The sequence below is a fragment of the Asparagus officinalis genome, chromosome 7 (assembly GCF_001876935.1).
Source record: "Asparagus officinalis chromosome 7, Aspof.V1, whole genome shotgun sequence".
Classification (NCBI taxonomy): Eukaryota; Viridiplantae; Streptophyta; class Magnoliopsida; order Asparagales; family Asparagaceae; genus Asparagus; species Asparagus officinalis.
In genome coordinates, this window is record NC_033800.1 from 62,327,890 (window position 1) to 62,350,620 (window position 22,731).

Below are 22,731 nucleotides of genomic sequence, written 5' to 3' on the forward strand. Positions count from 1 at the left end.
ATACGTTTGAAACTGTTTGTTTGAAACTGTTTGTCATTTGTCTTTTGCTATCCTTCGCATATGTCTGCTTTTCTGCTTTCATGTATTTACTGTACGAAAAGTCATGCATGACGATGCTAAGTAAGCTTCACCATAAGTAATAATTGTTTGTGGTATTATATTGAACTAGGAAGGCTGGACATGTCATGATTATGAGTTTCTTACCTCGTTATTCTAACATGCATTCATCTCCAAACTACGACAGTGTTGATTATCTGAACTAGTTGTTATAAATTATTCTGTAAAGTACTGAGTTTACGTATTTCGAATTATAGGTTAAACTTTGCGGTCATGGGACCATTGCTGCTGCACATTTCATTTTCACTTCTGGCACAGTAAAAGGTGATGTGATTGAGTTTGTAACTAAATCTGGAATCTTGACTGCTAAGAAGATCTGCCGATTGAAGCACTCAGGCGATGATGCACAGGATGGCTTCTCCATTGAGTTGGATTTTCCTGTAATTACTTTTGGTGAATGTGAACCCAAGGAGATCCCATCAATTCCTACTACCTTAAATGGTTTATCCATGATCAGTGTGCAAAAAACTTCAACGGCTGGTGATCTTATAGTACTTTCTATTTGCCTTCTTAACATCTGATTACTACATGTAAAATATTTTTGTGGGTTCATGTTTTTGTCATATCATAGATTCATATTGGCTTTACTTGAAGATTAATTTTCAATTTCTATAGTTCTGCTGATTCCTCTTGAACTTTAGATTCAAGGAATGCTTCTTCCTAGCTGCCAACACATAATTTGATACCCTTATTATACATGCGTAGGTCGAACTGTCTTCTGGGGAGGACGTTGTGAATATACAACCTAACTTTGATGAGATACAAAAATGTGCTGGAATGGGGCTTATTATAACAGCACCTGCTCCTCCTGGATCTGGATTTGATTTCTTCTCTCGTTTTTTCTGCCCAAAGCTCGGAATAAATGAGGTAACATTGTTACTAATTTCTTAATGCTTGAGAGAAGCTTATTATTGCACTATGATTAAAAAATTTAAGTTAAACTATTATTAACATAAATTTAATAGTTATTTAAATTTGCTTATTATTATGTTATTAAACAGTTTATGTAAGAGTATAATTATTAAATAATAATGTAATCGTTAGTTTAAGTAACACTATTGAAATAATTAAATTATTTATATTATTAAATATTTATGTTATGTACATATTTTATTACATTAAATATTTATGTTATGTACATATTTTATTACAATATCTATTAAATAATGGCAATAATTTTTAATATTATATGACTTTATATTGTAAAGAATATTACCTTGTTCGATAATTAATATCATCTTAGTAATAAAAATTGGATGGTATAAATAAAAAATACTATTATTTAGGAAAAATATTTTATATAAACATATTGGATCCTTGAAATTTGTGAGACATTTACTTGCCAACAAAAAGTGCATGTCTCATTAATTTTAAGGATGCAATATTTTTATATAAAGTAATTTTCCTAAATAAAAGTATTTTTAATTCATAACATCCAATTTTTATTACTAAGACGATATTATAATGTCGAAAAAGGTAATATTCCTTACAACGTAAAGAATCAATCCCTATTTATACTATTAATAATAATTATAATTATGTACAATAATTTACTAAATAAATAATTTTTACTATTTTATTACAATTAATAATTCTTTATAATGAATTATAATATATTTATTAATTTTATTATCGTTATAAATTATTAATATATTCTAGTGAATGACTAAATATTTTGGGAAAAAGAAGAGAAAAGTATACGTCTCATAAATTTCAAGGGTCCAAACATTTTTATGTAAATCAATTTTCCAAAATAAAAATATTTTTGATTTATAAAGTCCAAATTTTTATTACTAAGACGATATTAATTATCGAACAAGGTAATATTCTTTACAACAATATATATTAAATAAATATTTTTTACTAATTTATTACAATTAAAAATTCTTTATAATGAATTATCTTATATTTATGAATAATATATTAAATAAATAATTTTCACTATTTTATATAATTAATAATTATTTATAATAAATTATCATATATTTATGAATTTTGTTATCATTATAAATTATTAATATAATAAATATATTCTAATGAATGAGCAAATAATTCGAGAAATTGAAGAGGTGCATAGTTAATGATTGGATCATTAGCTTTATAAATAGTGGTATAATTATGAGTTATAAAAAAATTGAGAGGGTAAAAAAGAAAATCAAAAGTTTTGACGTGGGTATTCTCTTCTGTAAGTAGTATAGATATAGATATAGATATAGATTTAGAATCTATACTTTTTGTATGAATTAATAGATTACACTATAATTGAAGATATAGGATTAATACTTTTATCTGATGAAAGATGATATACCTTTCTTTCAAATAAGGCCTGTGATTGAAACAATTTTTTTTTTTCCTATGCATGTTTAATTGCCACCTCATTGTACATGAATTTTTTGCTGTATTGGAGAGCTTTTCAACTGTCAAAATTTCTCTTAGTTTCAATTAAATATTAAATATTAAATATATATTGTTATCTTCTACTCAATTGTTTGTTTATTTTATTTCTTGGCAGTTTAACGGAAATGAATAATGAGATAGATAATGCAATCAGCTCCGAGATTATTTGTTTGATCCGGTCTTGCTGACATAGGAACTCATGTCATGATAAATTTCGTTTACCCATAGGGCATTCAGTAAAACGTCTTCTCATACTTAAAATATAATACTTAATATTTTCTATTTTGATCAGGATCCTGTTTGCGGGAGCGCACATTGTGCTTTAGCACCTTACTGGAGTAAGAAGCTGGGGAAGCACAGTCTTATAGCTTTCATGGTATAGTTTATCTTATATTCTTCTTCACATCTGTGACTTCTCTCATAAGCATTAAAATAGTTAGTAGCTAGCTACAATGATAAGACGCAAGTTACTGAAAGTCTAGTGAGTGCCTCGAGCGAGAGGAAGAAGAATGTTTCATCTTAATCATCTGTATATAGCTGTTATTAATAGCTTAATGAGATTTAAACCAAGTTGAGATATCCTGTAACAGGCTTCTCCAAGGGGTGGGAGATTGGAGCTTGAACTAGTTGAAGAAGCACAGAGAGTGCACATTAAAGGAAAAGCTGTAACTGTCATGGTTGGTACTTTGTTGGCCTAGGTAGCTACTTAATTTTCTTGCATCGGCTGAGTGGATCAGATGATGCCGCTGAAGTTTTGATGCTTGTGATCTTGTTGTTCTTGTATTACTTGTGACGGCTGAGAGTTCTCTCTATCTCTGCCCCCACACACATGTACCTTCTTAAATTTTATGCTTGAAACTATGTATGGACTTGCTGAGTCAGTATTTGTTTGTTGGTGGTGTTGATTATTTTATGATCAATGAATACATTTTAATTATTTCCATCATGATCTAGGACTCCTTCAAAAAGAAAAGGAGAGGAAGATAACATACGATTGTAATTCTCTCTTATTGTGTACTCGCCGTTATTTTGCGTGATTCACAGTTTTATTTGTATATAATAGGAATGGTAAAGAAGATGTTATTGGAACTATTCTGATTTCTGCGGATTGTATTATGTTATTATGGACTTGAAATCCTCGTTGCTGAGGTGCGAAATCACTAAAGAAAAGGTGTGGGTGTTTTAATTGGTGTAATGATAATTGTTCCAGACGTGATGCCAAAAATCTACTCACTACGAAAGAAAATATTTGATAGAAAGCGGTTGTATATGCGTATGATGTATACTATTTTCATAGATTAAAATTAAGGATATTATAAAATTCAAGGCTGTCAAGAAACTCTTGATCTCCACAACCCAACAGTCGACAGCAAAAGCGCACAGCTCATCCAACAATCTATTATTATTACGCAGTGCGCTAGCCAAGGTCTTCCTTGGTACGGCTCAACCGTTTCCCCATCTACTTTTAACTCGGATTTCGTCGAACAAATAATTCCAACAACGTCAGGTTATCACAGCAGCTGAAGCTCTGCACAAGCTTTCAACAAGAATCTTCCATAATTTATCTGCCCCCAACATTACGATCTGCAATAGTAGAGAAAACTTTCCACTACTTGGGAGAAAAGGTTGTACGTTACTTGCGGAACAACTGATCTTAAACTGCAAGCTCGGCGAATCTCGGGAACAAAAGAATAAAACTAAAGATAAGAATAGAACTAACGCTAGGACGCAGGATTCCAGCACCCAAGCAAGCTTTCTAACTAGCATCACGTACAAATTTTACAGTGAGCTCTTTCATTTTGTTCGTGAAGGAAATGTTATATGATACAAATAACTGAAAACCAGAACCTTACTAATCCTCTTATGTACTCAACGTGGGCTTAACTTTCTTTATTGCCTTGAGAAGGGAATCTCCCCATGCTGGCAAAGGGGCTGATAAAATAGACATTCTTCGCAAGCAGCTCGAAGAAAGTTCGACCATGGTAATATTTCACAATAAAACTAATGATGGCGATGACGATGATACAAACACTGGGACCCTTTTTCAAAAAGGAACATTAACTGTAATAAATAAAAGAAAGAGAAAAGAATCAGAGTGAGCCTCTGCTACTGTTCCTACGAACTGAAGTAGTCATCAAGGGCAGGCGTGTCGGAGGACATATCATCATCATCAAGTATAACATCAGCAGGATCACCAATCCACAACCGTCTATCCCCCCATTTGAACCTAATCTTTAGCTTTCCATTAGCATCCACCCCCATCACCTCCCCTTTACTCGCAGAAGTCTCTAATCCCCAACCCCACCTCGGCATCACAAGACCAGGCCTGATCCTGACTTTGTCACCCACCCTAAATGCCCTCACTTTCTCAACCTCCCACTCCTTGCACACAGTTCCCCATCCTCTTTCCTGTGCACTACTCCGATGCTGCAAGTGCTGACTTCCCCCCATTGGTATGTTGGGGTTGCAACTGACGCCCTAACCCTCACCCAATCTCCAATCTCCACATCCTCCTCGACCACCACTCTCTCCACTTCCGCTGGGTCCATCATCCATGCTTTCGACCCTGCCGGTGTGTATATTCTCAGCTTCCCATCTGCGTCCACAGATGATACTGTGCCAATGCTACTGTGGGTGTGGCCCGACCACCCAAACCTTGGTTGCTTCACACTCTTCTTTATCCTCACTCGTTGCCCTACAGAGAGCCTATCCACTCTCTCGAGGTGAGCAGCCAGGCCCACCCATCTCTCCTGCTCACCACAGAAGGAAACATGTATAGTTCCATCCCACACGTCATCTTCACTATAACCAATGCCATGAACCACACCTATGCTCCCAGGCTTCAAGGACCTCCAAGCATCCGAATTGCCTCTTAGCCTCACCCATTCTCCAACCTCATACATCTCCTCCTTCTCGAGGTCTGCAGGATCTCCTCGCCAGAGCCCACGCACACCGAAAAATGCCACCCTGACTTCTCCATCAGCGTGAACACCAGTTATGATGCCTCTGGAATCAGGCCTAGCATCCCTCCAACCCCATCTTGGCTCCACTAATCCACTACGGAAACGCACATGTTCACCAATCTTAAGGCACGGGATCTTCTCGACATCCATGTGATGAGCCATCCACTTTCCTTTCCTTGAACACCCAGCCAATTCCAGATATCCCGAATCCTGTATGCTATGAACGACACCTATGTTTTCTTTCCCACTACTGTTCCAATCATATGTGGGCCGAGGCCCTCCAAGGCTGTTGGGCTTCAGACGAACCCAATCTCCAACCTCAAAGCCAGAGAGTGGCTCAGCATCACCTGGAGAAACTTTCCACAAGCTGCTTCTACCAGCCACCTTCACCTGCAATCATGCACAAAGGGAACAACCCCATTTCCAGAATTGTAAAACACGAAACTGAGAAAGATTAAAAAAATTCACAATTAAAACTTAAATTTGACGCACATTGAGAGTTCCATCCATGTCTATTCTGGAAATTGTCCCAATCGTGGCTGCTGTTTCGTTAGACCATCCAAGCCGTGGCTGAGCAATAGATGGTGTCACATGAATTCTTTGACCTACTTCAAATGGAGGGACCTTCTCTATATCTGCCACTGAGCAGCAGAAAGGCTTGCTTCTAAAGCAAAAGGCAATACCAATATCACCAGCATCTTCAAGACTATGTATAACTCCTATACTGTTCCTAGTTACATCCTCCCATCCATATTTTGGAGATGGAACAGAAGCTTTGACCCTCACCCAGTCCCCCACCTGTACACAAAAATGCCAGCTGTTAAGATCGTCAACAGGTTCAACAGCAGCTGCTTATAAAGCTCATAATCACTCCAGTTCAGTTTACCTTGAAGTTTTCCACCTTTTCCATATCGGAAGGATCAGCTTTCCACATAGCTGATCGATTTGGAATATCAATTATAAGCAAACCATTACTCTCTATTTCACTTATTTTTCCAACACTATGATGTGTCTCACCACCCCAGGCAAATCTAGGCTCCGCAACAGATCTCTTTACACATACTTGATCACCAATCTGCGAAACTCATTAAACCATTGACATCATAAGCAAAATCAAGAAAAAAATAACCACGTAAACAATGTGCAAAAAGTTGAAAATAAAATAAACTACTCAGGAGGAATACATAAGGAGTCAAATCTCATTACCCTGAATGGCTCAACAGGTTCAACTTCCTCTGGTTCACAATACCATGGGCTAGGCAAATAGCAGAGGCCCAATAAAAGACTACTATCTGGACGGATTGAATACACTATCCCGATGCTACCAGGAGTTACAGCTTCCAAACCATGTATAGCAGTAGTTAATGCGGGACGAATACGGACCCAGCTACCGACCTTGAACTCTTCAACTCTTTCCATTTCCGCAGGATCGACTCTCCATCCCCTGGAAGCTCCAGGAAAACCAACTAGCAGAATTCCATCATCATCAACACAAAGAACAGTTCCTATGCTATCGCGAGATTGACCACGCAAGCCATACCTAGCAAGTAATCGGATGTAATCCATACCTCCAAGAGTCAGGTCAATGTAAATCAATTATGATAAATAAGTAGCATTCCAATAAGGAACTGGTGGAAAACAATTTTGAATAGCAGATAACATGAGACCAAAATCAACAAGTAGAAATGAACATTTGATGAAAGAAAAGGGATCACATTTAGAGACAAAACACCATGACGAAGCTACCAGATGGATGTCTTGCAAGGAAAGGGGAGAGTGACCATCTGTTCTTTGGATGCTCAATGTTAGAATAAGTTTTGGTGAACTGGCAGCGTCCTTTAACATGGTATTAAAACAACCCAGGTTCAAATTTTACTGCCCAAAATTTCTAAAGTGGATTTAAAAAAAATTATTGCTCTGTGAATCCACGTTTCTGCCCATGAAGGGACGTTCAACCTGCTGAGACAGTAAGAATATAAAGTTATAATCCTTAACTCTCACGCCTACATCAAAGTTTTGGTGCAGTGGCAGGGTCCGTTAACACTCACTACCTTCTGTAATGAACTAGACAGACTAGACAAATAAACATCCAAAGCGACTAAGAAACCTATCTTGAAATACTGCTAGTCTAAATGAACAGAACACATAACTTAGATCAAAGGAAAATACCAAGAGTACTATTCTGTACTTATTGCTTCATAGTTTACAGTTTTAAACAAGGAAAAAAAACCACTTGGCATCATTGTGGCCCCTAAAGCTTAGCTACAAATTACAAAACATGGCGGACATCAACAGTAGTTCAATTAGTATCATCGTGAATGAACTCAACAAAGAGCCCCAGTACCCACTAAGGTCAACCGAGCCTCTCATTGAGTCATACTTTACATGAACTTTAGAGTGTGACATTCCATAAAAAAAATGGCACTATACGAGTTACCATTGTTATATTGATTAGGATCATCTGAACAAATAAATGAATTAACTGGAATTGCATGAAAGAAAACTTGGAACTAGAAAGCAGAATAGACAGAGATATATCTACCAGCATCATCCAACAGGACACAAGAAAATTTATGCTACACACCTTGGTTCCTTAACATCTGCCTTTAGCTGCACATGCTGGCCCCTATTCAGGGGTATCACTTTAATAACTTCATTCGCCAAAACATGAGCCTCTCCGGTACAAAATGAAACAATAAGATTCTCATCATCCAGAACATTCTGCACGAAACCTACACTCTTCTGCCTTGCACCTTGCCAGCCATATGCAGGATTTTTAATACTTTTTCTAAATTTCACCCAGTCTCCAACTTCATAGCTAAATAAAATATGGAAATCCAGTTAAAAAGTGAGAAGGTTAAGGTTGTGAAAATGAAATTATACATGTAAGCCGACAAAATAAAAGGCCAGATTAAATATTACTTATACAATCAGTTCTTCTGCTTACATGGTCGGAGATAGAAACCTTTATTTGCTAGTGCTTCCATCAGCTCTCCGAAATCCATTCTCGAGGCAAGGACTAAAAAATCGCACAATGTCCAACCCCTGTCAACTCATAGAAAGATACAAAACATGGTTAACCTTTACATTGTTTATGTGACAGATAAAGTATGATTTCTGACTGTGCCAGTACATTCCAAGTATAGATAATGATTCTCATACACAAAGGACTGCAAATTCGAAGCGATATAAGCGCTGAATTTCTCTTGTGTTATTTTCATCCCGGACATATTAGCCATGCTACTTTTTTCCCCATATTAGTTACTACTCAAATATGTCCTCGACTTCTACTTTCAAATATTACATCATATCCATTTGCTTCTCTTGACCAAAGATTGAATTTAATTCCCCGAAGCAGATGTAGTATCTTTCTTGTTCTGTTAGACTTTCTCTTGGAGAACCTTTGAGGATTGCTCCTCCGTTGCACCAACATGGTTAGATTAGGTAGATCTATTTGAAAAAGATTTCAAATAAGATTGGAGACTGAAAACTCTTTATAAGACCCATAAGCTAATAGGACCAAGAAAAGGTGGGGAGACAAGGTTTCCTTATATTTGCTTTTAAAAGTACTATATATATATATATGTAATTTTAAAGGAGTAGAAAAGCAAGAGAATTCACAAATTATTAGGCAAAATCTGCCTAGACTCAAACTTGACAATGATTATTCTACTATCCTGTCTACAGGACACCCTTTTCCAAGTGGCTCCACAATCCACATTCAACTGAAACTTCATTGGGCTCCCATGTAATGGCAACACGTAGCACAAGACTTGTGACTCATCAATTTCGGCTTCGCATTTTCCATAAAATACCCATCTTGTGTGTGACGTTCAAGTGTACTAGTCAGTAGACTAGAAACATACAGGAAACTTCAGCTTTAATAGGAACATGCTGTCAGCTATTAAGGAACTATAATTCTTTAGATCTAATTTAATATAGAAACCTAACTGAAACTGATAATATTAGTCTAAAGTTGTGGTACCTGTGGTTTCTGACTTGCACAGCAGGACAAGGGTGTTGTAACATTAGAACAATCCAGTTAAGATTTTCGCGTATCAGCTTCGCTGCATCAGCTGCTATATGGAAAGCATTATCACCATCATCGTCCTAATCAAGGTTAGGAAAAGTACACAAATTAGTTGAAACTTAAAGAGTGTTATATAAAATTAACGCAATGCTAGATAAATCTGCCAGCAATATTTTCTTGATTTGATCTCTGATACAATGCAACACCACGGGGTGCTTTAGTAAGTCAAAAACAAGCTTTGCTGCGAATCTTTTACATCAAAATGTTTTTCTCACTCCACGGTGTTCACAGTAAGATTGGAACAGGTGCGGAATCAGTGTAAGCCCAAAAATAAAAAGACATATGCACTCAGCAACCTGAAAGGTCGTCATGAAGGCTATGCGGATTCATTCATCCAAATACCATGATCCTTGCAGATGAGAAATTCATGGAACAAAGTCGAACTTTGCTTGTATCCGTCCAGTGGGTCCACATAGAAGTGTGTAGAATGAAATTTGACAGGATATGTCTACTCAGGCACATAAGTTTGTGTTTAATGTCAAGTACAACTTATATTATATTCCCTAAAAAACAGGATTTAAAATTTCACATGATGAATTGATTACATTTTATAGGGATAAAGTGGGTCAACTTCTGTGTTGCCACTCCGCTATCTAACCTGTGCACATTTATGTTCGTTTCTGAAAGATCGGAAACTGCATTAGGTGAGTTTTTTTAATAGTTCCGAAACATTAGCACCAGGTGCACATAGTGACCAACTTATTCCACGTAGGTAAGCAAACTTCAGAGAAAATAACAGATAAGGTTCAGGTTATTCACAAATTGGACCTGGTACTGCTTCACGTGCTCTTTACTTTTAGTCACATTTCTCCTCTGAATGTGAAAGACAAAAAGGTCCAGATTAGAGAAGCTAGAAATAAGTTTCTGAACAAGAGGATTTCTAGTTGACATGTTTATGAATAAGCAACCCTCCCACTATGCTTTGAGAATCCCAGTGGAGACACCTTTTCTTTAAAATGAACAAGGCATTTCCAAGGGACTTATGATCTCAGAAGTGATACCTTTTCCTTTCAAATGAATAATGCTTTTCGAAGGAATCATATCATCTGGGTTATAAGCTTCTGACATCAAATTCCATGATCCACATGGCAACAACATGCACACACATGCAGAGGGACTGACACAGGACAAACTATATAAATAAATTCACAGGGTTTTAAGGTAACAATAAGCAGCCTCACGAGATACTGGAACAAATTCCTTTATTATACAACTTCCAACATGTGTGAATGTGCATGCATGCACACATCACATGCACAGAGTTGTTTAAAAAAAAGATAGGGAGGCACCTATCAAACAAGAAATCTAGTTGCTTTATTTTCGATCTGGGTAGGCTTACCGAGGTAATATATTCTTGCATTATGATATAATCTTTACAGCTATCTGACAAGAAACTGCTTCAAGAAATTACAAGAAATAGCTTTAACTTATCATCTTCAAGGTCAAATTTGTTTTCTCTCAAAACAACTCATTGAGCGACTATCATGTATACAATATATGATCAACCTAGAATTAGAAGCCACAGAAGCTAATAAGAAACTAGGTTGATGTTGATTTCTTTGGTATGAAATACCAAACCTACTTGCAACATGTAAAATACATGCGGCCAGCTATGCCATAGATTTGACACTAGACTGAGATATGGTTGAAATTTTGACCTCAACAATTTCAGCTATGGAATTGGCCACCAGAACTTCAACTGTGATTCAGTTAGAAGATGAACAGTCTGATGGTTGTTGTTTGGCTTTGTTTGGCAGCCAAGATTGTGGATAGCGGAAAGCCAAGTGAAACGGTGAGACACTACCTAGTTTTTTCGAGCTTACTTAGGTGGATCAAAGCAGAAAAAATGCAAAGTAATAAAGCGATCCAGTTTAAATATGGATAAATATTCAAAAGAAAATTCAAGAAAAATCTAAAAATCCTACAAATGCATCAATTCATGATTTACAGATATCCTAATCATAAGATAGACGTGTAGCAATCACACAATATCAAGGTTGCTGATAGCGGATTGCGGCGCGTCGCGGTGAAGTACCGCTAAGGCTACATCGGGCTATTGTGGCGAAATCGCGGCAAATAGCGCACAGTCAAATAGCGGTCAAATTTAAATATATTTAAATATCCTAAATAATAAGAAAATTCATAAAAAATCTAAAAATTCAATTAGTTGTAAATTTCTTGTATTATCAATAAATAACAATTAATAAGCTTGTTGTATGAATGAAACTATGAAGAAATTCAAGAAATATAGCATCATAATATGTGTGATAGCGGGTTTAGCCGCTTTTAACAACAAAAATCCGCTTTTAACCGCGAAAACCCGCTTTTAACCCGCTAAAATCCGCTTTTACGCGCTATTCGAATGAATAGCGGATTTTCCCGCTTAAGTCAGCCGCGAAACCCCTACGCGTAGCGCTGAAGGGCCGCGACCGCTATTCGCGCCGCTATAGCCCCGCTATTGGCCGCCATTTACAACACTGCACAATATTAATAAAGTACGGTTCATCGAGATGGTGGAGAGGTAGTTGTGAACTAAAGTTTCGATGAGGAGCTTGCTAGAGATGGTGAAAGAAGCTCAAGAGAGGTGGTGGAGGATGATGAGAGGAGGCGAGAGAGGAGTTGGAGGTGGTGGGAGAAGGTGAGGTGAGAAAAGCTCCTGAAGGCGGAATTGGAGGTGGATAGACCTGGAGAATTATTTATAGTCTTTAGGGTTTTTTGCGTTAGTAACAAAGAAAGAAAGAGGGATCGTGGAATACGAGGGGTGTGAGGTGTTACAAACAGGTTCGGGTCATGTTGGGTGCAAAATTGAGCCCCGTTATCATCATCCGCAATCTGATTAGGTGTTTTAAAGAGCTTTTCTGCACTTTTTACCGCTTTTCCACACGTTTGCGAGCAAAAAGTGCCAGTGGCGCTTTATACCATCACTTTAGTTAAAGCAAAGCTACCAAGGGTCGTTTCCGCTTTATACCACTGCTTTGCCGCATTTTTCAACAATGTTGGTAGCAATATTATTTGGATAATCTAATCAATAGAATGAGCATGTTGCTCAAGTAAAAAATCATAAAGGCACAATAAACTGTGAACAATGACGGTGAGGCCATCGACTTTTGTGTAGATGGAAGACACAGATGGATATAAATTGCCTAAAGACAAATGGAGCATGATCATGAGATCATGATCAGAGACAACATGGCCCACTACTACAAGAGAAGTGGTAAAACTCTTCATTTTCTTGGTGTACCCACACGCCAAGAGAACCTTTCGAGATATTGTTAAATCTGACTTAGTTCATGGATCCTTGTGCCACATGTGGATGCAAAAAGTCATTGCAAAGTAGATGAAATAGAATGAGAGAAAGCAACTGATAACTCGAGCGTCTTCTCTGTTAAAAGAAGAAATGAGCCTCCTAAAAATGAGTTGAACGTGTTAATGTCAGACAACATTCTTTGGATTATGTTCAAGTTTGTCGGGGGATGTCATCGATGCAAGGCACTCTTGACAAGTTAAAAAACCATCAACATGTCCAATATATTAGCGCAGAAAGAAATTGAGCTCATCATGAGAGGTAACTATCGCCATTAGCTTTCATCGATAGAGGTCGTCATAGAAGAGGAAGAAGACATTTATCAGAGTACAGGAGAGACAAAGGAAATGCTAGGCATAAGAAGCTTTTCATACAACTTTGAAGTCTCTTCCCACTAGGCATAAGAAGCTTTTGACACTTTAAAAAACAACAACAAAGTCTTTATCTCAATTGTTTGAAGTCGGCTACATGAATTCTATCCTTCCATTATGTTCTATTATGAGCCATATCCTCCATTAAGTTAACTATTATCATACACTTCTTAATTGCTCACAACCAAGTTCTTTTAGGTTAAGGCTTCTAGAAAAGAGAATATAAAATTACTATTGTGTAAAATTCAAGATTCATGATATAAAAAGAAGCATGCTTAGCTTGCAAGAGCTTATATAATTGAATCCTCAACTCTGAACACAACTTAATGAGTTGTCTGTTGTGGGAGAGACTGTAATGGCAACATAACCAATTATGACTAGTTCCCCTTTTCTTTCCAGTCATTAATGTTTTCTTCCTTTTCTATAACGACCACTACTAATACACCTCATACTACCACTCTTAAAACTTCAAAACATCTGTTTTAGATAATATTCATGAAACTTGAAGATGACAAATACCTCTCATGGTAAACCCAATTTGTTCTGGCGCTTTGTTATTCGCTAGGTTAGGTAGCTCTTTTTCTTATTCATTGAATTACCTTACATCGAAAATGATCATCATCATTTTTTATGACTTTAAGCTGAATCCAGATGTTTGGTCTGACATCAACAGGTCAACTCACTGTTATGTGGTTCCTTTCTTTTTTTAATAGAATGGTTCTAGGTTCAAGTTGATAAAAAACTCTCTGATCTATTCACTTCAATCGGCTTTACAGTAGCTTTTTGTATCCTTACTCTCCAATAATACTTAAATTCGGATTTAACAAATATGGTCGACTACATAAAGAAAATCAGAAGTCTTGCCGATACTCTTGAGGTAATTCGTGATTCATTTGCATCTTGCATTTATATTAAGCTTGAATGTCTCTCCATCATAATATTCATAGTTTGCTTCTGAATTATGAGTGACAACTTGAGAAGTACACTCATCCTTATGTTTAGCTTATGCCATCTGCTAATATTTCTAGCAAACAATAACATCAACCTTTTTCCCAGTTCAATTTTGACAATTCTGCACCAAATCATTGATGTTATGGTGAGGGTTGAGAGATATAATATTGCATTCAAATATGTTCTAGAGGCAGTATTTAAAGAAGCTTTTTAAGGGGCATTTCGAGGCACGCCTTGACGCCTCAAAACATTTTCGTGGGTAATCACCTCAATGCATAGAAGAAGAGCTATTTGTCTCTAGAAGCATACAACTCATCATTTGAAACATAACAAATGTGGGACTTCATGCCCCAAGAAGTGCTTCTTTTGGAAAGTGCACACTTCAAGATAGAGAAAAGAGGTTAAAAAAGGATCTTTATAATAAAAAAAGAAAATGCCTTTACTCTCATTTTCTTTGTACCAACATCAGACTATATTTTTTTGAATTAAATGCAAAACGCCAAAGCAATTATCTTATCTAATAATGTCACGGGTCTGCTCATTCGTGTGCTCCACACAAACATCTCTTGTACTATGCTTCCAATTCAATTTTTTCCCAATAATACTGAATTCAGATTCCTTGTTTATTTGTTCGTCTGAATGTATTTTATATTCATCTCTAGGAACAGCAAATCTCTCTTCTATGATTGTATTTAACAAGAAATTGTAACTTGAGGCCATATGTCTTCATTTTGTCCATGTATCTATATATAAGCTATATGTCTGCATCTATTTATGATTAATTGTGTATACAATTAACCTGTTTCATTCTTATTTATTGTCCAGTGCTTGAACCTATCAATTTATGAAGTGGTACACCACTATATATTGTACACTAATAATATTCGTAAATTCTGAAATTGAAATATTATTTGACTTATGAGACTTACGCTTTACGCCTTGAAGCGTGTTGAGGAGTGTCTCCATCTATTCGGTTAAATGTGGTTTTTTCTTAGAAGAAGGCATCGGGTGTGAATTAATCCCCCTTGGAAACAATAAGGTGCATATATATGGTTAAATATGATTTATATGGTTAAATGTGATTGGACTCATGAATGAAAAAGAATGAATCCTTTTGAATTAATTGAGCCCAAGTCAATTAGCCTCGTTCATCTCCAATGATGGGCCTTTCTAACCGCAACAAATTGGTATTAGAGGCATGGTTTGAAGGGTGTTTGTTGGATGCTATGTTTGTTTCAAGGTTCTATTGCATGGGTTAGAGCTCAAGGTGGAGTGCGAGTGACATTGTATTTGGCATAGTGTAATTTGATCTAGCACGATTAGGACTCCTTTTGGTCACTTTTGCCTCCGGTATTACTCTATTCATTTGCAAAGAATTAAGTAAAGACATTATCTCCATTAGTCATTCAGTTATAATACTACGCTCTAGTTGGACTTTATTGGATCTATTCCAAGATGGAGATTTATTAAAGAGTGTCTCACATCCATTCCTTTAAATGTGGGCTTGGTTTAGAAAAACGCATAGAGTAGGATTTAGCCTCAGGAAAGACAATAAGATAAATATATAGTTAATATGCTCAGACTCATGAATGAAAAGGATGAAACATACTGAGTCAATAGAGCCCAAGTTGATTAGCTTAGTTCATCTCCGTTTTGTAACACCAACAATTTGGTATTAGAGTTATGGTTTGTTCGGCCTTTGTTTAATGCTCTGTATGTCTGAAGATTCTATTGCATGAGTTAGAGCTTATGATGAAGCAAACATGGTGTTACATTTGGCTTAGTGTAACTTAATCCAGCACAGTTAGGGCTCCCTTGGGTACACATGCTGTCACATTTGCCTCTGGTATCACTCTGCTCATTCACAAAGTGATAAGTTGAGACACTATCTTTATTAGCCAAACAGTTGGTACTATGCTCTAGTTGGAATCGTTTGGATCCATGCCGAGGTGAAGATTTGTTACGGAATGTCTCGCACCCATCCTGTTAAGTAAGGGTTTGGTTTAGAAAAAGGAATAAAGTAGGATTTAGTCTCACATTGAAAAGAGGGATGGATATATAGTTAATATGTTTAGACCCATGACTCAAAAAGATTTAATCTTTTTGAGTCATGTGGCCAAGTAGATTACCCGAGTCCATTTATGCGCCTCTCCAACCCCAACAAAACGTACACCTTGCTTTATAAAGGGGTATAATGCTTCTTCGTGCACTTCCTCTTTTGTAAACATTGACAGCACGTTAAGTGTTTCTCTTATGGGTCCATATAAAATGAAGCTCCAATCTCTAAGTTCCTCTACTATCACAATGCAAAATCTGGGGTTAACAAAGAACTCTTCAAGAGGCTTTAGGTCAGATATTGAAGTTATGTGCATTGTTGGATTGAAAGTTTTCAAATTTCAGAGGAAAGAGTAGATAACTAGATATTGCCTAAAATCCGAAATAGATAAATTTTCAAAATGCAATTTGTTCTGATTTCGCAAAGTACAAGGTTAAGAGCCCCTCACATAACTAGTATCCTAATGTATTGTTATGATACTCTTTACCTGAAAAAACAAATATAAAACAAGGGTAAGATAAACCTAAGACGAGACATTGTAGGTAGATTAAAAAATGAATTACCGAAGCTTGTCAATACTACATGTTATGACGTGGACAGAATGGAAAGACCACTAAAGTAGAATCCTCATGAACTAAAGGGAACCTCATGTTTATAAAAGATTATCATAATATCCTCTAAAAATGCTATCATGATAGGAAGAGCATCTACTTTTTTCCATATAATGTACAAGTTTACACTATTTACGTGGACATTTGAGCATGCTATAGTGTATGAAAAAAATTATACACAATCATGATCAGTGCTCTCAGGAAACAAAAACATTTGTTATCAAATAATATAGACAAACACAATGTACAAATGACAAATTACCTGCAAATTACAGTTTGCTCCCGCAGATAAAAGCAAAGGAACACATAAATTTGCTCCTCTATTTAATGCAACATGAAGTGGAGTTGCATTTTGAGCATTTCTTATATCAACATCCACTCCGGCTTCAAGAATAATCTGCTCAAGAAAATACATCAGAATCATAATATATAAATTGAACCCAGAAGAAAGCAAGAGAATCTACATAATTTCTAGTCTATAACTAGCTTTTGGGTCAAGATATATAAGTCAGAAATATTTCAATAGGTTAGGGAAGGGTGTGCAATTACCTTCATCAACTCTGCATCATTAACCATTGCTGCTGTATGCAATGCTGTTCGGCAGTATGGTTCATCTTGAGCTGTAGGATCTGCGCCAGCAGCAAGCAATATTCTTACCAATTCTCGCCCCTCTGTTGAAGAATGTCAAGCAAGATAAATTAATAAAAAAGATGTGCACAATATTTTACATTTAATAAAATAAGTTGACTGGATGAGAAAAGGAAGTTGACTATCCAAAATATTGGCTAGAAATTATTGTCTGTATTGTTATCTCACAGGCAACAAATTGCTCAAAAATAGTCAAATGTACATGGTTAACTCAATCTAGAAAACACATCACCCATCAAATGGATTCACGCTAAGACTATTGAGTGTCGTACACTACATATCAAATGAAAAGTTATAGCCGAGTGTCGTACACTACATAGGTAGTGCAACGACGTGTAAAAAGATCTATTGAGCATTCAAGTGTGGAGCTAATCATTGTTTATGTCATTGTGATCGGTGCTGTTAGGGTACAAAGCTATACCTCAATGCTTATCAATACTTTCAATTTGGATCAATTTGGAGAAATGACAGAGTCAGAGACTTTAATATGGTTGAAATGAAGCCAACAAGCCCATATCTCAAGGCTTGGAGAGCAAGAAAGAGAATTATCTCAATGGTTGAAATTTAATTCTTGGAGAGCAAGTTTCATCTAATGGTTGTAAGTGATTATTGTAGCTTATAAATAGGGTATGGGCGTGAGGGTGAGAGGTGTGAAATTTTGTAATCCCATTTTTAGAAAGAAGTACTACTCTTTTGTGGCCTTTCAGATTTTGTAAAAAAATTAGTTTTTGCAATAAAAATAATAATTTCCCCCCTCTCAAAATTCTTCTTCTATATTTTGATGATGAAGACTTGAAGAATTTTTAAATCCACAGGAGGGGCGAACCCCTCTCAATGTGTGTTTTTATTTTTTATTTCCTTTTAATTCTTTTTAAATGATGATTTGGGTAGATTTACTTTCATGCTTTAGCTAGTTCTGCTTTTTCTTAATTAGTTTTATTTTTTTTGCTTTTATTCATGTTTTCTTTATTTGGTAATAATTTAGGAATTAATATGAGTAGCTTAATTTCTTAGGCTACTTAGGATTAGATTAAGCTAGTATAATTTATTTATTAGATTTAAAATTGCTCCCTTTTATGCTTTAATTGTTCATGCTAGAATAATCAATTAATTAGCAGTTGGTAGAATAACATAAAATTGAAAGGTTATATTTTCTTTAAATAGATTGATGGTCTATGCTTCTTTTATTATTCTAGAATTGCTTTTTAATTTGATCATTTCTATTCATTAATTCTAGGCTTACTTTTAGAATATAATGTGATAAGCTACTCTTTTTGTAGATAGATTGATATTTTATGCTTCTTAATTCTAGAAATATAAAATGAAAAAAGATTATTTTCTAAATCTAATAATAAATTGTGTAGTGGAATTAATCATAATTACCTAGTTTCACTGTTATAAATAGCGGTAAATAGCCCGGCAATAGCGACGCTAATAGCGTTAGTGATCTCTTCCAGCTACGCTATCGCCCAATGCTACGCTATCGCCCAATAGCGATGACATTATGCGGAATATGCGCTTTCCGTTCGCAAAAACGACCAATAGCGCGTCCTAACGGTAAATAGCAGGCGATTATGTGCAAAATCCGCTTTTTGCCTGCTATTTAAAATTGGTTTGGAGTTTATTTTTTTTAAATTAAACTCAACCTTTAACCACTACATTCCACTACCACCTGTAATTTTCAGCGTGCTCCCGTCGCCTCTCATAGACTCTGACACCTAACCTAGCACTTCCTCTCACCTCAATCACCGTGAGCTCCTCCTAGGGCAGTCCTCTTACCACTCAGCTCATCTTCTCGAAGACGATGACTTTTGACTTTTCCTCTAGTAGTCTTTGGTATTATGTGACAATTACATGTCTATTTCATGTTTAGGATCTCTTTAAATCATGAAATATACACTTTTTGATTTTCTAGATTTTTCTTTAATCTTTTTTTAATATTTACACATATTTAAATTAGACCGCTATTTGATTTTGTGTTTTTTGCCGTTATTTTACCGCAATAGCCCCAAATAGTCTTAGTGATACCTCATCGCTACGCGACGCTATCGATAGCATTGCCTAGTTTAATACTCTTATTTCTTCTCTTCAACTTTCTTGTTCTCAATTTCATTTTAGTTTGTTATCTTACCTTTTATTTTCTATTCTCTTTAATTCGTGCAATTAATTCTAGTCCTTCTCCTCTCTTTTGCTTTCCCTCTTTCTCTTTGTTTTCATGTTCTCTAGTCTTGCATTTATTTTTCCTTTCCCTTTTTCTTTTCTCCCCTTGTTTTCTTTATATTTGTTTCTCTATTCTCTCCTTGTTTCTTGTTTTCATTTTCTTTTCTTTTTTTGAAGAAACAATCCCCAAAAACCCATTTTCAACCTACTTTGTAAAAGCTCTTTTCAATCAACTTTCTTAAAAGAAATTTTCATTTTAAAAAAGAGAAAACCCCTTCCTTGTAGATCGCACTTGTAAATACTATGACATTGTTGTATACTTGCAACACAATTTTCAAAACTCTATATAAGTTTTTTCACAACATTTATATAAATGATAAAACACTGAATCTAAACAGTGTTACATTGTTTGGCATTTTGCATTATCAATAGGAAAGCATTTCATCCTTATTTTAAATATTCGTTAAATATAAAATCGTTTCAACCTTGAGAAGAACTTCTACATGCACCATCTTCAAAACCCCTAGCTTCTTATTTTAGAGGTGATGAAGTTGTATAAGTGGTGGGAGAAAGAACAGATATCAAACCAAACATAAGGAGAGTTCAATCTCCAACAAATGAAGATACACTTCACATGCAATGCACATTTATGATGGTGTGGTGGTGGTGGTGTTTTTTTTTTTCTTTTTTCTTTTTTTTTTTTTTGGGGGAGGGAGGGAGGAAGGAGAAGCAAGTTCTCTCTTCAAAGTAGAACCTTCATGACGATTAATCGTCACCAAGAAAATCTTCATAACCTCAAACCCTAATATGTACTCTTCTAATCACACATAAATCAACATCACGATCCATGGTAAGAAAAAGGAGTACGGTGCACACGTGTAGTAACCAGTAGGTCTCTAAGTCAAATAGAAGGTTGATAGGATCACCTTACCTTCAAGACTTATTTTAGAGAGCATTAAAGAAAGGTAGATATTTAGTTTAGAGTCATCAAGTTGATTTGTGTCTTTGGATTCTATTTCTATAGTACTACTTCAATATTTTGTATTTAACTTCTATGCATATTAGAATCATGTAACACTTCTAAATTTCATATTTGCGTAGAATCGAATGATTTTGATAATTACAATAGTTTGCATTGCTTGGGATTTGCTTCTTTGGTTTGATACAAACAAATTATCACTCTAACTTTCCTATTTTCCCTCTCAATTGTTGCCGCCTCCCCTGTTTGTGCTGTCAAGCAAATGTTACTTATGACTTGGTCTTGTGTGAGGTGTGACCAAATCAACCATTCTCAGTTGATAGAATCGTGGGAAGTGGGGTTTGTTGAGAGAATATCCCTCAGAGGCAGTCATTTGAGGGGTGGAGATGATGGGTTTTGCCTCTATATAAAGTGGAGTGTTCTCTTTGAGAAAATATAACACATAAACAAAAAACTCATATCCTATTACCGAAGCCCCCTCAAAAACCCATCATTTTCCCCTCTTCTCTGTTTCGTACACTGGTATCAGAGCCAGTTAAAAGCAAGTTCCCTTTTTTTTTTACCCGTAAGAGAAAGCTTGACTGCAGTCTTCCAAACAACCCATGTGATGTTGTTCCCTTATCCTTCTATTTTTTAATATTTAAATCCTTGTTCCCTTGTCTTCGAGCCCCATTCCGATCTGCACCATTGTCTTTTTGTTTTTTTTTCTTCTCTTTGACCGGGGACTCCCAATCCAGGGAGAGAGAGAGACAAAGAGAGAAAACTTATGCTTCTTTAGAGAGAGAGAAAAAGCTAGAGAGGGAAAAGCTAGAGAGCTAGAGAGGTTAGAAATCTTCATCTATGGTTCTAAGTCAGAGAGCTTGACCAGGTTGCTGACAATGAAGAAACTTGATCACAACCAAACCTCACTCAGATCTCGGTCCAATCAAATCAATCCAGAGCAGAACCACACTCGATCAAATCATCTTCAAGTCAGATTAGACAGTTAGTTCTCCGATCATCTCCACTCGGCGAAGAGCTTGCACGAACCGGAGTCGACTTCTTTCACTTAGACCTAATCAGTTCTTCGCAATCAGGTTCTTCAAATTAATTTATTTTTTTAACCTTATTCTATTTTTTTAATATATCTGTCTATACATCAATCTTATACAATATTTTTAATTGAAAAAATAGTTTTAGTTCCCTAGCTTGTAAACTTGTTCTATCAGAACTAGAAAAAGTTAACAAATTTAATGACAGTAATTATGATATGTAGCATAAAAAAAATAAGATATGATCTTATTCATGATAATATCGATGATGTAATCGAAATCAATGCTTCAACCCTTACTGATATATCTACACATGAAGAAAAGAAACGGTTTGAACAGTGGAAGTCAAAAGATAAAAAGCAAAAAACCCAATGCTCATGTTCATAAAAAATAAGTAATAACTTAATCAAATTTTTTGAAACTTATAGGACTTATATAGACATATGGAATACTATAAAAGAAAAATACGACACCGTCTCTAAAGTTAACATTCAACTCCTCTTGCATAGCATAAGTATAATTCTTGATGTATGCAAGAGGGAGATAATATTGTAGAGCATATTAACAAGATGATTATCATGGCTGAGGACTTATTCACTGTCGGACCGAAATCCCGAAAAGAATGCAAGTGACAACCATTTTAAATAGTCTCCCCCTTCCCTTACTGTGGATGTCACCACATTAAGAATAAACGTTGTCATTAAATATGTCATTGATCTTTCTATGCACCTAACAATAGAACATGACTTAATAGTCAATAGGAAAGAATCAAAACTGAAAATGGTGCAGCAAGAGCTGAATTATGTCCGCCAGAAACATAATCCTGGAAGCTATAAAAATCCTGGTCCTAGTAAACCACAACCGCGAGGACCGAAATCGTAGCAGTTCAAGAGGAAAAAAGTACCCCGCGAAGCTTGCTACAATTGTGAAAAATTCAGACATTTCAAGCCCACTTGCCTACAAGGTGAAAAACAAGAGAATAAGAGAGGTTATAAGCATCCAGAACAAGGAGGTACTAGCAAAAGAGAATTCATCGGTGTGACGGAATGCAAC

At 35.9% G+C, this 22,731-nt stretch overlaps 2 protein-coding genes across 2 annotated transcripts in view; one reads left to right on the forward strand and one right to left on the reverse strand.

The window, feature by feature from the left end:
- LOC109848706 (uncharacterized isomerase BH0283-like) overlaps positions 1-3,460 on the forward strand; it is a 9,757-nt gene extending 6,297 nt beyond the window's left edge. The window contains exons 3-6 of the mRNA XM_020418352.1: positions 315-608; positions 823-984; positions 2,807-2,890; positions 3,105-3,460. Coding sequence (XP_020273941.1) covers positions 315-608; positions 823-984; positions 2,807-2,890; positions 3,105-3,212 — 648 coding nt within the window. The 3' untranslated portion in view covers positions 3,213-3,460. The remainder of the gene's footprint in view (positions 1-314; positions 609-822; positions 985-2,806; positions 2,891-3,104) is intronic.
- The window catches only part of LOC109848787 (E3 ubiquitin-protein ligase KEG), a 33,740-nt gene continuing 15,233 nt past the window's right edge, over positions 4,225-22,731 (reverse strand). The window contains 11 exon segments of the mRNA XM_020418460.1: positions 4,225-4,904; positions 4,907-5,867; positions 5,970-6,275; positions 6,364-6,552; positions 6,684-7,017; positions 8,062-8,295; positions 8,421-8,469; positions 8,472-8,496; positions 9,435-9,587; positions 17,123-17,257; positions 17,410-17,531. Coding sequence (XP_020274049.1) covers positions 4,630-4,904; positions 4,907-5,867; positions 5,970-6,275; positions 6,364-6,552; positions 6,684-7,017; positions 8,062-8,295; positions 8,421-8,469; positions 8,472-8,496; positions 9,435-9,587; positions 17,123-17,257; positions 17,410-17,531 — 2,783 coding nt within the window. The 3' untranslated portion in view covers positions 4,225-4,629.